The 22,843-nt window shown below is 44.0% G+C and overlaps 1 protein-coding gene across 1 annotated transcript in view; it reads left to right on the forward strand.

Annotated features, from left to right (window-relative positions):
• Window positions 1-22,843, forward strand: part of Ercc6 (ERCC excision repair 6, chromatin remodeling factor) — an 82,383-nt gene that overhangs the window by 53,601 nt on the left and 5,939 nt on the right. Inside the window, exons 9-20 of the mRNA XM_052733903.1 lie at window positions 1,778-1,948; window positions 2,372-2,548; window positions 5,130-5,246; window positions 7,649-7,744; window positions 10,493-10,708; window positions 11,065-11,175; window positions 11,777-11,896; window positions 12,324-12,418; window positions 13,929-14,074; window positions 14,154-14,843; window positions 21,267-21,471; window positions 22,023-22,098. Of these exons, the coding sequence (XP_052589863.1) occupies window positions 1,778-1,948; window positions 2,372-2,548; window positions 5,130-5,246; window positions 7,649-7,744; window positions 10,493-10,708; window positions 11,065-11,175; window positions 11,777-11,896; window positions 12,324-12,418; window positions 13,929-14,074; window positions 14,154-14,843; window positions 21,267-21,471; window positions 22,023-22,098 (2,220 nt within the window). The remainder of the gene's footprint in view (window positions 1-1,777; window positions 1,949-2,371; window positions 2,549-5,129; window positions 5,247-7,648; window positions 7,745-10,492; window positions 10,709-11,064; window positions 11,176-11,776; window positions 11,897-12,323; window positions 12,419-13,928; window positions 14,075-14,153; window positions 14,844-21,266; window positions 21,472-22,022; window positions 22,099-22,843) is intronic.

A 22,843-nucleotide genomic window follows, 5' to 3' on the forward strand; every position in this document is an offset into this window, starting at 1 on the left:
CACACACACACACACACTGGAAGTTGGAAGTTGTCTTCTGGCCTCCACGTTGTGTGAACACACACACACACACACACACACACACACACACACACACACACACACACTGGAAGTTGGAAGTTGTCTTCTGGCCTCCACGTTGTGTGAACACACACATACACACACACACACACACACACACACACACACAAGACAGTGTCTGGGAAGGGTGGAGGTTTGGGTTTGGGTCCACTTTTATATTCACTCCCCTGATTTCCCTCCAGGTTTTATAAATTAAACAGGAATTATAGTAATACTTAAAATATACCCCTTTTCATTATTTAAAAGTATTCTGTGTTATACTTCATGTATTAATGGGATTTTTAAGGAAATGATATGCATGTAGTACAGAATTTTCACCCTTAAGTTTTCTTTTGTGATATGGTGAGCAGCAGTGCAATCAGATCTGCGGGACCAGATCCACGCCAGAGTTTCCATGTGTAGAGGAGAGTTCCTGGTGGTCACTCTGTCCTTGCTCCAGGAGCAGTGTGAGCAGTGCAACCAGATCTGCGGGACCAGATCCACGCCAGAGTTTCCATGTGTAGAGGAGAGTTCATGGTGGTCACTCTGTCCTTGCTCCAGGAGCAGTGTGAGCAGTGCAACCAGATCTGTGGGACCAGATCCACGCCAGAGTTTCCATGTGTAGAGGAGAGTTCATGGTGGTCACTCTGTCCTTGCTCCAGGAGTGGTGTGAGCATGCTTTCTGTAGGGAGCCCCACCCTGGCCCCTCTGCCACAGCAGGTTTCTGTGAGGTACCCCACCCGCACTTAGCAGTGTGCCTAGCTTCCGAGTGGCCTGGTTCAAGCCCAGATCAAGCAGGTCTCCAGGTTTTGACCTTTCCCTGCTTGAATGGATTTCTTTTTGGTTTTTTCCAGACAGGGTTTTTCTGCGTAGTTTTGGTGCCTGTCCTGGATCTCACTCTGTAGACCAGGCTGGCCTCGAACTCACAGAGATTCGCCTGGTTCTCCCTCCTGAGTGCTAGGATTAAAGGCATGTGCCACCACTGCCTGGCAACCTTTCCCTGCTAAGAGTTATGTATTTCTCTGTTTTCTGACATTTGTAGGTCTCAGAAACGATGTTTGATGTGGACTATTTCCTCGGAAGGAAACCTTTTCTTTATGTTCTCATGCCTAGACTTTCTCTCTATTATTCTTTCCTTTTAGGACTCCGCCATCTAGGCTGGTGTGTCTGGAATAAGGCCTTTTCGTGTTTTTGCTTGACATTTGGAATGTTTTTCTCCACAGATTCAGGTCTCCTAGTTATGTGGGATTTTAGCTATTATTCTTTTAAGTTATTGCCTTTACATCTTTTCTGCCTCACCTCATACCATTCAGTATGTCTTTTGTCTTCGGTGTTTTCCTTCATTTTCTTGCTTTTCTTATAAAATAATCATTCTTCATCAACTTTGTTTTTAACATGTAACAGGGACAGACATAAAGAATGAGGTAGAAAAGTAACAACTGAGTAAATGGTTACATTATTATAAGCTACCTTCTGTGAGGGCTCGACTTCAGTGTGTTTACTATTTTGCAGGTTAACCAAATGCAAAGCGCTGATGTGTGTTAGTAGACGGTATGTGTGGTTGTATATTCTTATAGTGTGGTTTGGGTGGTCTCATGTTAATCCAAATCTCACCTTTAGATTGTCATTTTAGGTCATGTTTGCTTTTCCTTTTCTCTTTTTCTTTTTCTTTTTTTGCTACTTACTTAAATCTTCCCTTCTGATGTTGTCGTTATAGGAGAAGTTGATCCGAGATATTGTTCATTGTCATGGAGTTTTGATAACCTCTTATTCCTACATCCGACTGATGCAAGACGACATTAGCAGACATGACTGGCACTATGTGATCTTAGATGAGGGACACAAAATTCGAAATCCAAATGCTGCAGTCACCCTTGCTTGCAAACAGGTATGGTTGCTTACAGTGAGGGGGGTTTTAGATGGGCAGTGGTATTTAATTCTAGAATAGGCTATTTGCTTTATGAACACACTTACTGAATTCTGTCTTAATGTAGAAAATTCTTTATGCCTGTCCTTTGTGATTTTCATTGTTTAGCTCTTTTATAAGGCTCAGTTGTTAGAATGTAGCCACACCCAATGCTAAGGTGGTGTTCGACTTGAACAGTAAGATAGAATTCTTCCAGTGTTTTCATCCATATGCAGTTAGAAAAGTGGACAAAATATCCACAGTTTGGAAGGTCCAAAATAATGGACAAACAAAAGTGACTACTAAATGTGCTAAGTAACTATTCCTTGGGAGTGCCTTGGGTTGGATGGTGTTTGTGTGTTAACAAAGTCAGTTTCATAAAAGATGTCTCATTTGCCCAACTAGTTCCGCACTCCTCATCGGATCATCTTGTCGGGTTCACCGATGCAGAACAACCTCCGAGAGTTGTGGTCACTCTTCGACTTCATCTTCCCGGGAAAGCTAGGCACATTGCCTGTGTTTATGGAGCAGTTCTCTGTCCCCATCACTATGGGGGGCTATTCCAATGCTTCCCCAGTACAGGTAATATGGTAGACAGTGACACCTTTGGCATTTTCCCAAACATTATACTTTGTAGCAAAGTCTGGCCAGGTTTATAAATTGGTGTCTAATAAAAATCAAAAATTGTCTTTACTCATTAGATTGTATTTTTGCAGATAAGGTTTTAAAAATATCAAGTACACCATTTACTAAATGAAAGCAGTAGGCTAAAATTTCTCTTTTCACAATAGGAATTAAATGGTTTCACTGTTGGCTTTTCCTGGGAAGTGGCTCTCAGATGAGAAGTTTAAAAATAGTTTGGAAGTGATCACAAGAGCATTGAGAAATCATGAAAAAGATTGAGCAGTTCTGGGCAGTGTGCACTGTAGTGCCAACCAGGGCAGTGTGCCTTTTACAGTGAGAAGAGGTAGACTGGAAGCTGGGAAAGACACAAGGAGCCACTCCTGTGGTGATATTGTGTTCCCCAATATATCGTGCACCCTAATAAATTTATCTGGGGTCAGAGTACAGAACAGCCACTAGACAGACATAGATTCATTCCCCTGATTTCCCTCCAGAGGCGGGACAGTGTTCTGTTTCTAGCCTGTTCTTCACATTATGCCAGTGCTGTCCAGTCTCTCTGCCCCTTTATCTGCTCTTAATGAGGAACAGTTCTAAGCATCTTTGCCTGTCGTGACCTTGATAGTTTTGAAGGCTTTAGGCCTGTTACTTGTGAACTATACCCTCCTCTTGGGTTTGTCTCACATGGCTTCCACATTGTGTTCAAGCTACACATTTCTCAGTATGTAGAGTCTCTTGCTTTGTCCTATTACTGAGGACTGCCTGGTAAAGTTGTTTAGGCCAGATTTCTAAACTCTAGATTTCATATTTCTGATTGGGAATTAACAAGTCTTTTGTGGAGAGATATCCTGAGAACAAGAACATACAGTGTGTTTCTTGAAATCCTTGTCTCAGAAGTTTGTGTGCAATAATACTTCCTTGTGTATAGGAGATACATTCAAAGACATCTGGCAAGTGCCTGGAATTATGAAGACTACCAGTCCCTTTCTTCGAGCCCCGTGGTACAGGACAGGCAGTCTGATAACTGAACTCACTGCTGATGACTAATGGGTGGGTGTCATACACAGTGGGATACACCTGGCAGAGGAATGAGTTGTGTCTTGGATGGAACAGAGCAGAGCTATACAAGATTTTATTAAACTACATAAAGAACACAGAATTTAAAACTAGTGAACTGTTTTCCTTCTGTATATTCCATGTAATATTTTTAAGTAGCAGTTGGCTTCACAGAAAGCAAAACTGGGTAAGAGGAAATTGCTGAGCATATTGTTCTTAGTTCTGAGTGGCAAGGTCTGAATGTGAAAGGGGCATTGCTTTTATTTGCTCTTCTTGCTTAAGGCCATGTTTTCTATATGCTGTTGCATCCTGTGAAGATAGTCTGCCTGCAGGTAATTATGTGTCAGACTGGGGCTAATATGATGGGAGGTGACTGGATACTAGAAGCCTCCCTAGAAATCCAGTGGCATACCACAAGGAGAATGTGGAAAGGGACATCTAGAACAAGGCAGTGAAGCTGTAACTATAGGAGATGTCACATCTAACCCTGAGACCAGAAGTTTTCAGTTTAGACTGTTGGTATCCTAGGTACTGCCTGTGTTTTATAATTATTCATGTCTGTTCACACAACATCTGCACGAAGACAGGTGGACACACACAATGCAGACGTGAGTGAGGAGTGCTTAGGGTCTTTCCAAATATTTCTAACATGTTAATAATGTGTTTAACTTGAACTTTTCTGTGTTGACTATGCTCAGACTTCTCTTAAAAATAAATTTCTTACCTTTAAATTTTAGATTTTTCTTCTTCTATGAAATGGTAATTTACTAAATTGTTAAACCTATTTTGAATTTTTTAAAGTATCAATAATTAATTGAAGCCTTTGCTTGCCTGTAAGTGAATTAGAGAGGGTGTGGCTTCCTGGGCTGTGGGTCTTTGTTTTTCTGTGTACAGTTAATACCCTCTCATGTGGCCATGTCCATTATGGAGCCATATGCTCCATTTTAGGCCAGAGTGACCTTTCATTTCTAGGATCATAGGACTCCTCTTGAACTTATTCCCTGAAGCCTAATCGCCCCTTATTAGCTGGTGACTCCCACTGCTCCAGCTCCCCCCACACTTAGCTTTTGATCTCTGCCCTTGTGAGAGGCCAGTTCCTTTGTAGCTTTTGGAGAATACAGGATTATATTATAAATAGGGATTTGTTTGAAACTAGTTTTTCCCCTAGAGGATGGTCAGTAGCCAAATAAATCTCTACTTTCAGACCTAACTAAATAGTACAGTAATAATTAAAACAAGTATAGAAGAGGGGCTAAAGCATGGTTAAACAGGTTTTCTCTTGTGTTATTTTGGCTAATGAGGTAATTTTTTTTCTGATGTTAATTTGAGAGATGTTACCCCGGGAGCATGTAGAACTAACTAACTTGATTTTTTCTAAGTTGAATTTATATACCTGTTGATCATTCTTTAACTTTTAAGATATGGAATCAATTGGGAAAAGCACATGTATTCCCTAAGCTAATATCTTTCTTTCTTCTGTTAAAAGGTTAAAACGGCCTATAAGTGTGCATGTGTCTTAAGAGACACCATTAACCCCTACCTACTGCGGAGAATGAAATCAGATGTCAAGATGAGCCTTTCTTTGCCAGATAAAAATGAACAGGTCTGTGAATCTGGGAGGTGACCAAGCATTACTCAAGTGTGCGTGTGTCTGTGTAACTGACCAGGTCTATAGCTCTGGTCCTGGGCTGTGGACAGCCTGGTTTGCTAGTCACTGTACCCATCTTTGGTATCTTCCTGGCTGTACGTTGCTCTAGTTCACAGGCTTTGGTTTCCCTCTGTTAACACGTGGGCCTAACCCTATAACTACTTGAAAATATTTCCATTTTTTTTAAGCCCCTGATGCATTCCTGGGACACAGCAATGAGAAGAGCAGTCTTGTTACCATAAACCTCGTAGGGTCACAAATAAGTAAGGTGGGGGTACGTGGGTGTTTTCACTAAGTCGGGGATAAGACACGTTGAAGGAATGGGCTTTCTCCAATGGATGGTCAGAGGAGACCTTTGACCCGTTAATCGTGCTGAGGCTTAAGAAAGGTCAAAGAAGGAGTTGTGTGGGGTTTGGAGAAAGAATTGCAGGGGATGGGTAGGGCAGGGTATTGATACTCGTGGGCCAGCAGGGGTGCCAGGGTGGCTGAAGCTAGAAGCAAGAAAGAGTGTAGCTAAGCAGGTAGTCACATGGCCATTTAGAGGTCAGATTTTCGGTTCTGCTGGTCATGAGAAGGACCGGTTTTACTCTTTATGAATATATTCCTGAGAATATACTGTGGAAGAGGTTGATGGCATCTGAGTTGGTGTTACAAGGATGACACTTGAATCCATCATGATGTTATCTTAATAGATGATTGCACCTTCTGCTCAGGGCCTTGAAGTAAAACGCATTGTAGATTTTTAGGTTGAAGGATCCCAGACATCTGTCACCAAGGCCACCTTCATCCCTGCTTCTTTCTTCCCCCATATCTCAGCTTATTTTATCTTTGTGTCCTCCCAAAGCCCTTGGACAGTGAGATGGGTCTGCTGTGATAGAGGCTTCCAGAGGACAACCAGCTGATGAGTTGAATTTAGGATATGCTGAAGTACTTAGACAAGGTCCACTGACATCAGAAGTTGAAAGATGGGAGAAGGGTCTAGGCTGGTCGTAGCCAGCAGTGAGTTGGGAAGGTGTTACAGTTCTGAGCAGAGACTGGTTTGCTCAAAGAGCATGTGGAAACCAAGCAGAGAAGCAGCTGCTCTCCTCAGCAGCATCAGAAGAGAGCGCAAAAAAGCAGCTAGCTAGGAAGATAGAAGCCCAGGCCGACAGGCTGAAGTGAGCTGGGAGGCAGGGCTGGAGCTGTAGAGTGGAGGACAGATAGCGGAACTGGCAAAAGCCTGGTGCACTTAGCAGCTCTGAAGTCAATTCTGATGCTTTGGGGCATTTTCAGTGGCATCAGTGACTTGCACCAGATGCTGGCGTGAGCAGCAGCTGGCAGGTAAGGCTGTCCCGTGTTTTCTCAGGACGTCCCCCTTTGCCTGTAGAAAGCCTGTGGGTAGGGGACTATCCTGAGGAAGACAGGTAGATGTGACAGGCAGGTGTTCAGATCCAGTGCTAAGGTTGAAGTATTGGCCCTGCATTGGACTGTCTTGTTCACTTTGATGAGGTAGATGCAAAAGTAGAGCCATTTTAGGGATGGGAACCAAACCCCTATGGATGTGGAGCCTGTAGCTTCGAGTTTGGTTTTGTTGTTTTTTATTTGTCTGGTTGTTTGTGTGTAGATGTTGAGACAAAGATGGCTGGTAGATGAGTGAGTGGCTTAGGAAGCCCCAGGGCATTGGCACAGCTATTTGGGCTTTTGGATGGTGTTAGACAGTGTGTGGAGAGGTGCCTCTTGGGGCAGACAGTGGTAGGCTGCTGTGGGATTGGGACTGCTGCTGGGCACTGGCTATAAAGCAGTCAAGGTGGGCGGGTGACTTGATTGGCTCTGGAAGCTTGTGGGGCAGATGGGGATGATGGTGCACATGGGTAGTACAAGGATAGTTAAAAGTACATCCCATGAGAGCAGGATAGGCTGGGAAGAAAGTCAAGCCTTGAGGTGGAGGTGCTAGACTTAGAGAGAAGGGACTGAAAGGCAGGAAGTGGGCAATGTGATGGCGTGGAGTAATTAACCCCAGTGGGCTGGGAAGGTGGGGCTGCTGTTAGGGCCTGGTAAACTTGGTTCCAGGTGAGGTCAAGATTCCTGCAAAGTTGGCCAAGCAGCGTGCAGGTGACTGGCCTGAGGGAGAGTCTCTCGTCACATTGAGCTGAAATGAAACATGGCTGCCACCTGGGTCCTGAGACTGCCTATGAGCAGGAAGCCAGTCTGGAGGGGCTGCTGAGTGATGGGCTGGAACTAGATGGATGATATGGAAAAGGGAGAAGTCTCTTTAGCTGAGAGATGTATCATTGTAGTTAAAATTGTGTACATTGTACTATTTTTCTAGGGAATCTTATTGATAATTTAATCATTGTTTCTTTCTTTTTCCCTTACAGGTCTTATTTTGCCGCCTAACTGATGAGCAGCATAAAGTCTACCAGAATTTCATTGATTCCAAGGAAGTTTACAGGATTCTCAATGGAGAGAATCAGGTCAGCCAAAGAGCAGACACCAGAGATCTAAGTTGTTACCAAGGAGGGTGGGGCAGGAAGAGAAGCTGCTGTTTAGAATGTGCCAGGCTTCTTGTGTCATGCCGCCTTGGTTCACTCCCCTGCCATCTGTGGAGTGGCTGCGGGGTCATAGCCACAGCTGGAGACAGGTGTGGTGTGAGGAGCAGGGTCACTGGTATGAGGGTGGAGCCCTGAGCTAGGAAGCTGGACCCAAGGTGGGGATGTGACCGTGAGTCCTGCTACCTAAGGCTCTTAACCTGGCAGGGGGTGGTGTCCAGCACCGTGCTGGGTTTTCCCAGAAATTATGACCAAAATTATATTACCAGGGCGTGGTCATGAAGACTTGTAGATTGTATCAGCTTCTCAGTGAGTCTCATGCAGAGCACCACCATCTTAGAAACCAGATTTCTCAGGTTCGAACCCGACTGTCCCCAGTGTATGGAAGGAATTTATTTATTCATTCTCCTCTTCAGGACTGTGAAAACACTTCCTAGTACTGTCCAGAATTTGACAGTGTCTGCTCAGAAATCCCATTATGTAAATCATGCAGATCTGGAGTTTGGCTTTCTAGAATTCCTTGTCTCTGTGGTGTGTCCCCAAGTGCTTGACATGAGAATGTGATGCTGGGACTGCACAATGGCAGGAACATCATGGACCAGTTGAGTCATGAGTACTGGAAGCTGGGTGTCTGAATTGTACTTAGCTGGAACATGCTGCCACAGGGTCAGGTGTTTTCTGTGCCCTTTGTGAAGACATTTTGGGAGAACTTTAACTGAGTCTGCAGCCCTTCCTGAAGTGCGAAAGCTCATTACACTGGAGAACTCGTGGCTCATCTCCACTGGATTATAGGCCTGGTGTACTTGAATCCAGCACTGTGGTCTAGTTGGGAAGAGCACAGGAATGGGCCCTGCAGGACTAGGAATCGCGTGCAGAGTGTAGGGGAAAACCCAGACCGTTGGAATATAGGGGCATACTGAAGAGGACATTTTCACATGTACCTATAGCGGCATTGTCAACATTCAGCATGAGTGTGCATCTGTTTAGGGAGTGGTAGGTTTATAATAGATTAAAGCTGCAAATACACTTATACCCTTACATAGTTTCACTGACTTGACATGTAACTTTCCTAGGGCCAAGTAGAGAAGTTCTTCTTTCTATTTATCCAGACAACGCTGTTTCCATGAGTGCTTTCCAAACAAGCCTTAGCAGTCCAGTGCATTTGGGTGTTGTGCCTTTCCCCTAGCATGTGCATGCTTGCATGACCTTAAATGCATGCTGAGCCTTGCAACCATAATCCTCCCTCTGCCCCATTGTAGGTGCATGTGAGTGTACACAAGTCCACTCTGTCCTGCTCCCAGGCTTTGAGGTGGACAGAGATGAACTCACACCATGTGCCTGCCCCAGGCTCTGCAGTGGCTGCCGTTATCCTTACACTCAGGTGCCTGTACTTTCAGATTTAGATGGTTTGTCCTATTAATCACTTCTCAGCAGTTTCTTTGTTTGTTTGTTTTGTGACTCTTTGGAGAGTTTTGACCATGTTCCTGACTTACTCAGGTCTTCTGTTGTTAGTATAACTGTTGCTTAGTTAAATCTACTATACTCTCTGAAAATTGGCTTAATTTATGATTCTTCCTTTTTACTTAAACTTTCAAACCAGTCACAGCCTGAATCTTCCCCCACTCCCAAGACAGGGTTTCTGTGTGTAGCTCTGGTTGTCCTGGAACTCACTCTGTAGGCCAGGGTGGCCTCTGCCTGAATCATTCTTACACTTTCATAAGCACCCTGTGTCAGGGTCCGGCCTGGGGGCTGGGGCGAGCAAACCTCAGCCTCTAGTCCTTTTCTGTTGCTGGACCCAACCCTGCACATCTCTTCTGTTCATGTATTTGTCATGTATGTTTGCTTTCTGATGCAGTAGCAGTAAAGAGAACTTCAGCCTCTGGCTCACACACTAAGCCACAGGGCTTTAGGGTACTTAGATATGTAAGATTAGGAGACATTTGATAAGGCACGGATTGGTATGACATTTCTGGCCTGTGTTTTTAAGGTATCTTAGTTTTTTTAATGTCATTTTACAGTGCTGTGGACTAAATACCCTTTTTTCTAGTGAAAAAATCGAATTATCAGCAATTGACTATGAGCTCTGGGGACATGTTCAGTCCACTGAAATTGTTTTCTTCCAGGGAAGTTGTCCAGTCAGGATAAGAACATGAGTGAAAGATGATTTCTTCCAGCTTGTGTTAGTCAGTTTTCTGTCACTATGACAACATACTTGAGAAGTCAACTTGAAGGAAGGAAGGTTTAGGGCTCACGGTGTCAGGGTTTTAGCCTATGGTCACCTGGCTGTTGTTTCTGGCCCTGGGTGGGGCTGCAGGTCATTTCAGGAAGCACATGGGAAGGTAAAGCTGCTCCCCTGTGGGGCTGGGAATTTGGGCTCTCAGAAAGGGAGCTGGGGACAAGGCATACCTCCAGGCCACTTCCTTCAGCCAGTCCCATCAGTGGATCAGTCTGTTGAGCAGGTCAGAGCCTTCCTGGGCCAGTCACTTCCGAAAAGCCCTATATCTGGACACCGCCACACTGGGGACCAAGCCTTCAGACTGTTTCTCATAGTGTTGACATTAGAGAGGAAATCAACAAGCTGGTAAAAGTGACTCCATGTGACATGTCTTCCTCCTTTCCTGTTGTTTACACAGGGTAATCTGAGCTCGTGTGTCCTTGTTGTTTTAATCACAGATTTTCTCTGGACTTGTAGCTCTGAGGAAGATCTGCAACCACCCTGACCTCTTTTCTGGGGGTCCCAAGAATCTCAGTGGTCTTCCAGAAGACGAGCTAGAGGAAGATCAGTTTGGTTACTGGAAACGTTCTGGGAAAATGATTGTGGTTGAGTCTTTGCTGAAAATATGGCATAAGCAGGGTCAGCGAGTGCTGCTGTTCTCCCAGTCAAGGCAGGTGAGTGCCCAAGCTGCATCCAGCAAACAGGTCGCGTCTTCGGACTCATGTCCACAAGTGCAAAAGACAGGATGTCCCCCGACAGATAGGAGATCTGCCACGAGGCCGAGGTGACAGCCCATGGGTCACTTCAGGACTGTGTGGGAGTTTGGCTGTAGGAGTCTGGCATCGTAGTCAGGTTGGAATACTTACATCATAAGGAGTTAGCAAAAATTCTCCGGTAGCAGTATTATTTCTCTTCCTGAAAGCAAGAAACACTTTGAGTGCAGGCCCACTGGGGAAGGCAAACTTACACAGGAGAAGCACTCGCTTGGGGCATATTTGGTTTGCAGACTGTCTCCTTCATCCCTCAACAGACGCTGCACATACTGGAAGTGTTCCTGAGAGCCCACAAGTATTCCTATCTCAGAATGGACGGGACCACTACCATAGCATCAAGACAGCCGCTGATTGCAAGATACAACGAGGTAACAAGGGATTTGACAGGAGGCAGGAGGGGTGCCTGTGTGCAGGGTAAGGAGTGCGCATGTCCGCCCTCACAGCCCCCTGAAAGGTCTTTGTCTGGCTAAAGGGAAGGGGGACATTATCCTTTTGAGTGTTTTGTTTTGTTTGTTAGTTTTCTTTGAAATATGGTCTAACTATGTACCTTTGGCTGGTGTGGAGCTTACTATGTAGACCAGGCTGTCCTCAAACTCACAGAGATTCACCTGCCTCTGCCTTCCAAGTGTTGGGATTAAAGGTGTGCACCACCATGCCTGGTGACATTTTGCCTTTGACGTGCACTTTAGGGTTTGAGAAGTGGGCATGTGAGATTTAGAAATGAAATGTTGAGGTTTGAGATCTGGTGAAGCATGGCCAGTGAGAGTGTCTGCATGTGTCTGTACTTGACACAGTTATTAAAAAGTGTCAAGTAGGAGCTCTGAGATGAGAGCTTGATTCCCAGAGGATTCTGGGACATGAGGTTTGGGTGGGTTGGTAACCAGCAGAGCCTGTGGAAGGGCTGTGTGGGGAGTGCAGAGCTGTAGCAGTTCTCAACTGTGCCCACTCTGTTCTGGATCTTTCCTGTAGGACACGTCCATCTTTGTCTTTCTTCTGACCACACGGGTGGGTGGCATAGGAGTGAACCTGACCGGGGCCAACAGAGTCATCATCTACGACCCTGACTGGAACCCAAGCACCGACACACAGGTCTGTCAGTTCCATGAAGAGAAGGTGTCTGCAGAAAGACAGCTTGCTGTTAGCTTTAGTTTTCATCAGGAGCTCTAATGTTATACCTGGCTTCAAGTGCATCTGCATTTTGGTCACATTCTGTTGTCTGGAGTAAAGGAACACACAGTCACTCATACAGACTGGGAGAGTCCTCAGCTGTTTATCCACAGCGTCCATGTGAGCCATGGTGTGAAGAGGGCTCACAAACAGTGGATGATGTCTTCAGTCACGCAGTCTTGGTTCTCTCTTTGTCCTGACTGTTCATCCACCTGCACAGGCCTCAAGTGTATGTTTCTTCTCAGACAGAATTTGGACTGGGGGCTGGAAGGCAGTGATCAGCTACTGCTTTCTCTTTTTGGCCCTTGGTCTGGAAGGGCCCGTATTAATGTACCTCTCTCTGCCTCAGGCCCGGGAGCGAGCATGGAGGATAGGTCAGAAGAAGCAGGTTACTGTCTACAGGCTTCTGACGGCTGGCACCATTGAGGAAAAGATCTACCACCGGTCAGTACACACGGCCACGGAGCCTCAAGTTCCTAACCTAGAGTTTTCACCAAGAAAGGTTGTTACCATTTCAAGTGTTGGTCTAGAAGAGTCTTTCATCTTAGAGGAATAATTACTATAACTGAAGGGGTATCACTGACTGTTTTGTGGTTTTATTTTTTCTTTGCCATTAAAACATATTTTGAGCCATTACTTTTTTGTTTGTTGTTTGTTTTGTTTTGTTTTTGAGGCAGATTCTCACTATGTACCCTTGGCTGGCCTACAACTCACTCTGTAGAGCAGGCTGGCCTCGACTCAGAGATCAGCCTGTTAAAGACATGGGCCACTATAGCCAGCCAACCTTACTGTTTTTTAAAATATCTGAACGTAGTAATTATGTGTCTTAATCTAAATCAGGGACTCCTTACATGTAAATTTGATGTTGTTTTCTGGGGGAACATTCTAGCTTACTGTAGCATGCCACTTGCTTTTAGAAGAACTGAGAAGTGACAGAAGTGAAGCCGGGACATTCAGGTGACCTTCGGAGAGGGTGGCAGCATGTGTTTCTTCTTCTGCCTTTTTCTTGTAACTAGACAGTTTGAGGCAGTGGTAACTACAGGGAGAGTCCAGACACTGACAGCTTCTCCTATGCCCCTCAGACTTCATTCTTGTCCCATATCCAACACCTGCACCAACACTGGGCTGTTCCAGAAACATTTTGTGTTCTTAGGGGCTTCTTGTAGGGCCTGGAGATGATGTCAGTCTTGTGAAAAGAAAGCTTTAGGCTGAAACACAAGTGGATAGGAGGGGATGGCGTTCCTTTTGGTAATGCTGTGTGGAAAGGACAACAGTGTATGACCTTACAGAGTGTAGACCAGCAGGTGGGGGCTGGGGAGCAGGGAGGTGAGGGCTATGCAAAACCCTGAACCCATCACAAGAGGGCAGGGCAGGCCTTGGCCCATGAATCAGGGAAGACTGACTGGCTCCTTACAGCTTGTAGAGGTTGGGGCACATAAATGTGAAAGGTGGGTTTGAAATGTGATAGGTCTTAGGGGTTAAAAAACAAACAACTCATTGGGCATGAATAATAAGGTATCATTTCTGATTTAAAATTTATAAAACTTGTGAGACCACCTGATGTGTTATGTATGTCGAGTTGTAATTTTCCATGGCTGAAAGTTTGGGGAGGGGGGTTTAATCATTCATAGATCTGCTTGTTAGCATCTCTCTCATATTTAAAACAAAAATTAACCTTTATCTTTATGTCTAGGTATCCTACATGCATGTATGTCTGTGCACGATGTTCATGCAGTGACTACAGGGGCCAAAAGAGAGGGCATTACATTCCCTGGAACTGGAGTTACAGGGGGTTGTGAGCTGCCCTGTGGGTGCTGGGAATTGAACCCAGGTCCTCTGGAAGAGTAGCCAGTACTCTTAACTGCTGAGCAATTTCTCCAGCCCCATCTCTCATAAGTGGAATTTTAAATTACAGCTAAACATGTTTCATACCAGTGTAATTTTATCTTTTTAGACAAATCTTCAAGCAATTTTTGACAAACAGAGTGCTAAAAGACCCAAAACAAAGGCGCTTCTTCAAATCCAATGACCTTTACGAGCTGTTTACTCTGAGTAGTCCTGACGCATCCCAGAGCACTGAAACAAGTGCTATTTTTGCAGGTATTACATTAAGTCATTTAATTAACCAATTGCATAAGAATTCTGCAGTGTAACAGTAGCCGCGTTTTCCCTGTTTCAGGAACAGGCTCCGATGTTCAGACACCCAAATGCCGTTTAAGAAGAAAGACTCCACCAGCCCCAGGAACAAATTCCAAATGCAAGAAGTTCCCCGTTTCTGACACAGCTGCTAATGGTGCCACCCTGACTGAAGAAAAGTCCGAGGCGATGGGGCCTGCAGGAAGTGCTCCTTCTACAGAAAGGGGCCCTGTGCAGGGCGACTGTCACCCGAGTGGGAGCGGAACTAGCAGTGTTGTCTTTGGAGAAGAGACAGGTGCAGGGTCCAACCTGGAGCAGCTGTCAGAGATGAGTGGAGATGGGAAGCGTTCAGGTTGTCCAGTAGTCGACCAAACATCCGGGCCATCTGGTGAGGCGAGCACCAGTGAGAAGCAGGGTCCTTCCTCCAAAGGGGAATGCTGCCGGGTTCAGACAGGACCTGCTCTCATGAGTGAACAAACAGAAGGTCATTTTTGTAAGCACAAATCAAAAAGGAAACATGATGCAGCAAAGGAAGAGACCCCAGAGAAATGTCTGCAGCCCAAGCAAAAGGCCAAGAACTCCAAGCATTGCAGAGATGCCAAGTTTGAGGGAACTCGAGTTCCACACCTGGTGAAGAAAAGGCGATACCGCTCACAGAACCCTGAGCAGGAGAGCATGGCCAAGGGGCGAAGCAGTGATGACTATGTCTTGGAAAAGCTTTTCAAAAAGTCAGGTAATGATGTTGATGAATCTCTCACCTGGGTGCTAGGGACGAATGTGGGAGTTATTCCTAGCACAGTGGTCTTTCCTAATGGTGCTGACGTTTTGAAAGTTGTATTTATCCCCCTTTCTGAAGACCTGAACGAATTTGAAACTTTAGGAAACAGTAATACTTAACATATGACCACTTACAACAGATCAGAAACCACAAATAGACTTGTGCTGCCTGAACATTAATAGGCAGTTTCCTTACATGCTTTTCCAACTATAGGAGGTTACAGGAACAGATCATGGGAGAGAGGTGGGGCTGTGGCTAGGCACAGGCAGAAAGAGAAGCTGATGGCCAAGATTAAAGAGAAAGCATTAGAGAAATCAAGTAACAGTTGCTGAAGACAGTGGACATCAGCCTGCCCTGCGCAGCTTTGGTATCTCCCGAGTGTCGTTGTCTTTGTCCTTTGCTGCATTATGTTCAGTGGGATGGCCATAGTTACCAAAGATGGAGGCAAGGCACTCTGTTTGAGAAGGCAGGTTTATGTACTGCTTCAGAAAGTCTTTGAGAGAAATTATCATGAAGAGTATACGAACTCGACTGTAGCCTTTAATGCCACCATTCACATTTTCCAGCATTTGCCTTTTCATTCACATGCATATGTAAACACGCCTACAAATATACATGCATGTATGTTTGTGTACAAATAAATATGCATACATTCCTTTACCTCTTTCTGTGTCTGTGGATAAGAACCATGGACTTGGATTCCAGTAAGGATGGAGTGATGTTTACCTCCCACAGTGCAACAGCTAAATTATTGATACCATGTGTGAAGCAGTGGTACCAAGAGGGCACCGAAGAGTGGTGATCTCTCTGAGATGGGAAACAAACTGGTCTTGGGCTTGATGCCCTGAGAGACATGAGAGGAGATGGAATCATGGACAGACTGTGTTAAGCATGCAGGGAGACCCAGGTGCTGGAGTTTATGCAAAAGAGAGTGATGAGTGGGAGCAGCACAGAGAAAGGACTCTGCTTTCATCTGCAGAGGGGCTCCTTTAGAACTCAGCTGGATGCTGATAAGTACATTCTTCAAGAAAGCTGTTTGAGGCTGCAGAAAGGCCCACTCAAAAGGATTAGCGGAAACATTTCTGTGCACACCCCTAGCAGGGGGCAAAGCCTGTGCCTACCAGCTAGCCTCTTGTATTACATAAGAAAGTATAGTATTGCCTCAGAGTTAGCACTGTTTCAGCCTCCCCTGAATCCTTACAGGACTGTATAGATAATAAATGCTGGGCAAGATAAAATTTATGATGTTTACATCAAATACAAAAATTATTGGGCACAGAAATAAGCAGGAAAATGTGATTCACAATAAGGAAGTAAATTGGGAATTAGTACAGGCATTAAATCATTGTAACTGTTCCATATATTCAAAAAGAGGCATGAAAGATGCACACATATATTGAAAGTGAACTTAGGTGAAAATGCAATATCTGGTGTGAAACATGCCTGGTAGCAGATGAAGGCATATTAGACGTAGCAGAAGAAAAGATTAGTGAACTTGAATACAGAGCAGGAGAAGCTATGCAGAGAGGAACACAGTAAATTCACAGAATCCAAAAGGCCATGAGATGTCAACAGCCTGTTATAATAATAGTAGTTAAGGTCCTGACCAAGAAGAGAGAGGAGGAGATATATCAGTCTGAAAAAATACTGGTAAAGAATATTCCAAATTAGATCAAAGCTGTATATCCATACATTCAAGAAACTTAATAAAATCCAAGCCTAGAAATGAAAGAAAACCATACCATAATAATAAAGTGGCCAAAGATGGCAAAGAGAAACAATGAAATGTGAAATGCTGTAAGCGGGGAAGAGTTTAGAAGAAACAGAGTTGTGAACCTTGAAAACCAAGATGATGATAAGTCACCTCAGTAGAATAAAGGACAGAATCCACATGATCTTCTCTACAGTGGGGTAGGATGTAGAAGGGCGGGGTCCCATGTGCCCATGGCTGTGAAGAGGACTTTGCAAGTCATGGTATCATTGCCTTGACTGGTGTAGCTCCATGGTGTATCCAGGTCAGAGCTTTTCATATTGTACCTTTTAAGTAGGTATGCCTCATGGTACATCATATACTTCAGTAAATCCCATGAAGCAAAGCAAAGGAACTGATACTGCTCTGTCTTGTTTCCATCAACATTGTAGAATCCTTCCCATGTGTCAGACTCCCTTCTTCCAGAGCGCAAGAAATCTTGACCTCCTTCTCAGCATGATAACATAGTTGTACAATCATACCATGCACGGTATTAGACTATACAGCCCATACCACCACCACCACCACAGCAACAAAAAACATCTAACAAAAGTTTAATATTTATATAACTTTTTATCTCTAATCTGAAGTTGTTAGTCAAAACACTATTCAAAAGTTTCTTGGGTTTTTCCCCCCCTCTCTTTTATAGTACAGTTAGATTAACTTATTTGTGTCTGTTTCAGGATTTCCCTTATGCTTCTTGACGTTATTGTATTTTACTTTTGGTCTAAAGCATACATTTACAAAAGTCAAGACTTGCCAGCTACCCCATCCCTCCCTTGTTTGTCCCACGAACTCATGGCATTTCCTCCCCGCGTTCCTTTTTGTCCGTGTTTTTCTTACTCTGACACAAAAGGCTATCCACTGTGTGTCCTCCTTTTAGAGCCTTGTCTATCCTGATAGTCCCTTCCTAGCAGTTCATAGGGACCCTTCTCCCTTTCTGTGGCTGTTACACGGGCACACTATAGTTTCTTCACGTTGAACACTTAGACTGCTAAGCTTTTTTCAGTCATAGGATCTCGATAAATAACCTTGTGTCCATGTGTTATTCTGCTACTAGACACACAGCTTCTTGAAAATTCCCAGAAGTAAGGTCACTACATCAGAAGATGTTTTTAGGTTTTTGAAATGATGGTACCCCCCCAAAAAAGGAATTTATAATTAGCATTTGTCCTCAGCAGTCTGTCTCCATAGCCATATCAGGACTGTGTGTTACATCTTTATTTTCTGCCAGTATCAATGTATGAAGCCAGGAGCTGTGGCACATCCCGTTAATCCAGCACTTGAGAGGCAAAGACTAACAGACTGTGAGTTCCAGGCCAGCCAGAGCTGCAGAGAGACTCCATTTCTGGTTGGTTGGTTGGTTGGTTGGTTGGTTGGTTGGTTGGTAGGTAGGTAAGTAGGTAGGTAGGTAGGTAGATTGATAGATAGATAGATAGATAGATAGATAGATAGATAGATAGATAGATAAGTTGACCATGTCTGAGGGGTAGATAGACAGACAGACAGGTAGAAGTCCATATCTGATGGGTAGAGGTAGGAAGTACAGCTCCTATCTGGCAACCACAGCAGCCTGGGGAGTTCCCTTAATCTTTTAGGGACCTTGACACAGATTAAGCTTCATTGGTGGCTTCAATGCAAAAGAGTTTGAGTTCTAGCCAGTATAAAGGGGAGTTGGGATTTAATAAAGCTATTTAAATCTAGGTTTAAGCAGGAGGTTTATGAGAAAGGGAGTTGCTCAGAAAAGGTACTGGAGAGCACAGATGCGGGCTTCAAACGCCACAGCCACCTGTCTCATCTTAAATGATAGTGAGGTGTAGCTAGAGTTTTCCTGCCTTGCCCAAAGTCAGGACAAATCTTTGTCACCTGCCAGTCCCATAGCCGCTCAGACCCAACCAAGTAAACACAGAGACTTATATTGCTTACAAACTGTATGGCTGTGGCAGGCTTCTTGCTAATTGTTCCTATAGCTTAAATTAATCAATTTCTATAAATCTATACCTTGCCACATGGCTCACCGGCATCTTCACATGCTGCTAGTCATGGCAGTTGCTGGCACTGTCTCCCCCACCTTCCTGTTCTCTCAATTCTTCTCTCTGTTAGTCCCGCCTATACTTCCTGCCTGGCCACTGGCCAATCAGTGTTTTATTTATTGACCAATCAGAGCATTTGACATACAGACCATCCCACAGCAGTGATGTGTAGGATTCGGATAGGGTTTAAATTAGTATCTTCAGAGTCGTTAAGACACCCAAATGAGGGGTTGGGGATTTAGCTCAGTGAGTGCAAGGCCCTGGGTTCGGTCCTCAGCTCCAAGAAAAAAAAAAAAAAAAAAGAAAGAAAAACCCAAATGAGAGCACCAGGTGCTTCCTGAGGGCAGCTGTCGGATTACAGATTACAGTTGCTGACAAGGAAGGTTAGGATGTCTTCCTGTAAACAAAGATAACAATTTTGTTTGAGATGCTCCTGGATGTCTACGGAGAGGAATGAGCCCCCAACCAAGAGGTCTTACACATCAGGCCTCAAGCTAGGGTCCGTATTATTTGTCATAAGGTAGATTTGCACCAAAGGAATACTCATTGTGCCAGCAGCCTTTAAGGCAAGAGTGGATTGTCTGGGGCTCTTGCTTCTCAGCAGTCAAATCTAGAGTGGGGAGGCTCCTTTCTCTTCTCTGTTCCCATAAGTTCCCTTTCCTTCTGTCCTGACTCTTAAGTGGCATCTCATTTTATTTTACTTTGCATTTATTTTATTAGTGAAATTGAATAAAAGTAATATATTGACTCATATCTTTTTGTTCTTGTGAAGTTTTTTAAGTTTTATCTTCTGCTTTCCAAGCTTTTATAAAAATTTTATTTAAAGAACAGTTTTTTCATTTATTTTACATACCAACCTCTGTTCCCTATCTTCCTCTTCTCCCAGCTCCCCCCCCATGTGAATTATGTTCATTGTTATTGTATATGGGGTTTCCCTACCATTATGTTCTTTAACTACTTTTAATTGGAAGGTTATAGGTTTATTTTATATCTCATTCTTTCCTGAATGGTTTTACTGTTTTGATTTTATCATTGATTATCTGGAGCCCTCTAGGTTTGTATCCATTAAAAACCTCAAAAGAGAGAGGGACTGGAGTTGTATATTGATCAATGGCAGAACACTTGAAGGGGGGTGGTGAGGGTAGGGAAGAACTAACTCAAAAAGGAAAATTGTGTTTCTCACTTTTTGTCACATCTTTGATTTTCTATTATTATTAGTTTAGTAGCCAACAATGCTAGCAGAATGTTACATAAATGTTAGAGGTGCTGGACATCACTAGCAGAAATAACTTGTAATGTTTACTCATTGAATAAGATTGTGGACTTAGGGTAAGGCACATGTTTTATTAAGGAAATTCCTGATTTGGAGAATGGCTTTACAGGCCTAGGTAGTGAAGTTTGTCATGGATGGCATTGAAAAGAGCATTGTAAAGCTTTTTAGATGGTGAATTTCTTAACATTAGCCAACTTTAGATTCCCATGACTCTTGCCTGAGATTCTCTATTTTTATGGCTATTGGTTCCTGTGTTTTAATTGTGCTTAGTATTTTCTCACTGATGTTCATAATAATATTGGTCTGTAGCTTTATTGTCAGTAACTTTATTTTTTCTGTATACAGTACTTGTCTGTTTTCCTGGAAAGTTACTTATTTTGTGTGGTTTTTAAATTGGCACACAGGTATACATAATACGCCTATAATGAGTTTTAAGATTTGCCTTTTTACAAAGATAACTTACCTCTTTCGACTTTATTCCATAAAATTTTCTTTTCTTTAACCTTAAGTGATTGTCCATTTTGCTGCTTTTTTCTAGTAATCTAGGATTATTATTTATTAACAGGTAAATAGATCCATAGTTGATCTATTCTCAACTTCATTATTTTGTTTTATAATTTTCTTCCAGTGTTTTTGTTTTTATTATATTTTGGTGAGAGGTTTTAGCATAATTATTTCCTTGTATTTGTGTCTAGTTAGAAATTTATTTCATTTTTATCCTCACTTAATTTTAATTGATTAGTTAATCAATTAATTAATGAATTAATTAATTTTTGAGAGAGTATCACTGTGTGTCCCATGCTGGCCTTGAATCTCTGACCCTTCTGCTGGAGCCTCTCAGGCACTGGGATTGTAGGCATGCATAGGCATGCATCGCCTTGCATCGCTGTTTCATTTTCACTGAGGCAAACATTCAGGATTATGAACTTCCCACTGATTATTAAGTGTATTTTGATGGTTCTGATATGTAGCACTCTCACTGAATGTTAATTTGTTTGAAATTCTCTATTTCTGCTTTATGTTTTCCCTCCATTGAAGAATTTATTAATATTTTAATTTTCTCACTGTACAGCTAGGAAGAATTAAATGTTAAAATTATGATTAAAAGCATTTTGCTTCGGGTATTTTAAAGCAAGGATAATTCATAACTGTCCCTCGTAGGGTAGTGGTGAGCGTGAACAGAAAGCGTTTGTGAAGTTTCCAAGTCATAACTGCCACCCAGAAAATAGCAGCCGTAAGTGCTGTGGTTTTTTCTCCTGTGACACTGGAATTGCAGTGTGCAGGCTAAGTTACCACTGTTCTTCCTTTCTCACTCCGGTTAGTGGGCGTGCACAGCGTCGTGAAGCATGACGCCATCGTGGATGGGACCAGCCCGGATTATGTGCTGGTGGAGGCAGAAGCCAGCCGAGTGGCTCAGGATGCCTTGAAAGCTCTCAAGTTATCTCGCCAGCAGTGCCTGGGGGCAACATCTGGTGTCCCCACCTGGACCGGCCACAGGGGTAGTTCTGGTGCACCAGCAGGAATGAAGTAAGAGACCACCCCCCGGCATGCTCCCAGGGAGCCCCAGTGGTTGAGGTAGACAGGCTTGTCTCTGTGGAACAAAAAGTTCCCTCGGGGAGGATCGTGTGGGTCAGGTTTGAGTGACTTGGGAAAGCCCTGTTTTCTTTCTTCTCTTTCATTTATTTCCTGCTTTCAGGAGAAGAAGCGATCAGTTTTGCTTGAGAGATGATGTTTAAAGTAGTGAGAAATATAAATAATGACTAAATGTTAGTAAGACAATTAGCCAGTTTATAGCCATCAGTGATTACTATGCTAATCATAATATTAGCATATTACTATGTAGTTATTACCCAGGATGCTTTCTCCTGTCCAGTGTTGAGTGAGGATGCTGAGTAGATCTCACTCTGAGAGGAAGTGCTCACACCTCACAAGAGCAGTGTAGCAAGCAGTCAAGACTGGTAGAGCAGGAGTGGGGACCCAAAGGCAGCGGTTTTCCCAGGAGGGGTTAGCTGTTGAAAGCCCTCTGCCTTCTGTGTCACAGCACCTAACCTATCTACCTGCCTCTCTTCCTTATTTAGGAATAGGTTCGGTAAGAAGAGGAACTCCAACCTCCCCATGCAACGTCCTTCTTCATCACTAACAGAAAAGTCTCAGGTACCAGGGTAGCCTGGCTGCCTCTCTGTTTTCTTGGATGACCAGGAGAATGTCATTTAGATGTGAAGAAAATGGTTGTAACTGACATAGTGACAGCTGATAATATAGATTCGGAGTTGTAGTGTACTTTAATATAAATCTAAGGGCCAGCTAACTTCCTAGAACACAAGATCTCGCAGATTCTCCATTTGGTGCTTAGAAAATCAATATGCACCTATCTGGAGGGGACGCGTCGGCTCTAGAGAGACCACTGTCTAAACCGAATGGCCAGAGAGCCTTGAATGTTGGGCACAGCACCATCCTTCACCACACTGCAGCAGTGGCAAAGCGGGATGGGCACCACTCTGCCTTTTGATGAAGGACGTGCTAATGCTCAGACTTGAAAACTCCCGGGTTAACACTCTAGTTTTAGGTCAATGTGAACTCCTTTAGGAACACAGACCCTGTCCAGACTCCGTGTTCTGTGCTCTTAGCAGCAGGAGCTTGAGGCCCTTTCCAGGTCAGATCTGTGTTGTTTTAAGGAAACGTGAGATGCAGGGTGGGAAAAAGGAAGGAGGATGAAAAGTGAAGAGAGTGCCAGCTGTTGTCCCACTGTGTGGGTCAGGGTCCATGTGGGAGACAGCGCAGGACAAGTCAGTGGCCATCGAAGCGGTCCTAGGCCTCTAGAAGATCGGCCCAGGCTGGGCCTGCAAGGCGACTCTCCCTCAGCCCCTCTGCTCTCACGCTCTGGTGTCCAGGAGGTTAC

This window comes from Peromyscus californicus, unplaced genomic scaffold (assembly GCF_007827085.1).
Source record: "Peromyscus californicus insignis strain IS unplaced genomic scaffold, ASM782708v3 Scaffold_12__1_contigs__length_115047231, whole genome shotgun sequence".
Lineage (NCBI taxonomy): Eukaryota > Metazoa > Chordata > Mammalia > Rodentia > Cricetidae > Peromyscus > Peromyscus californicus.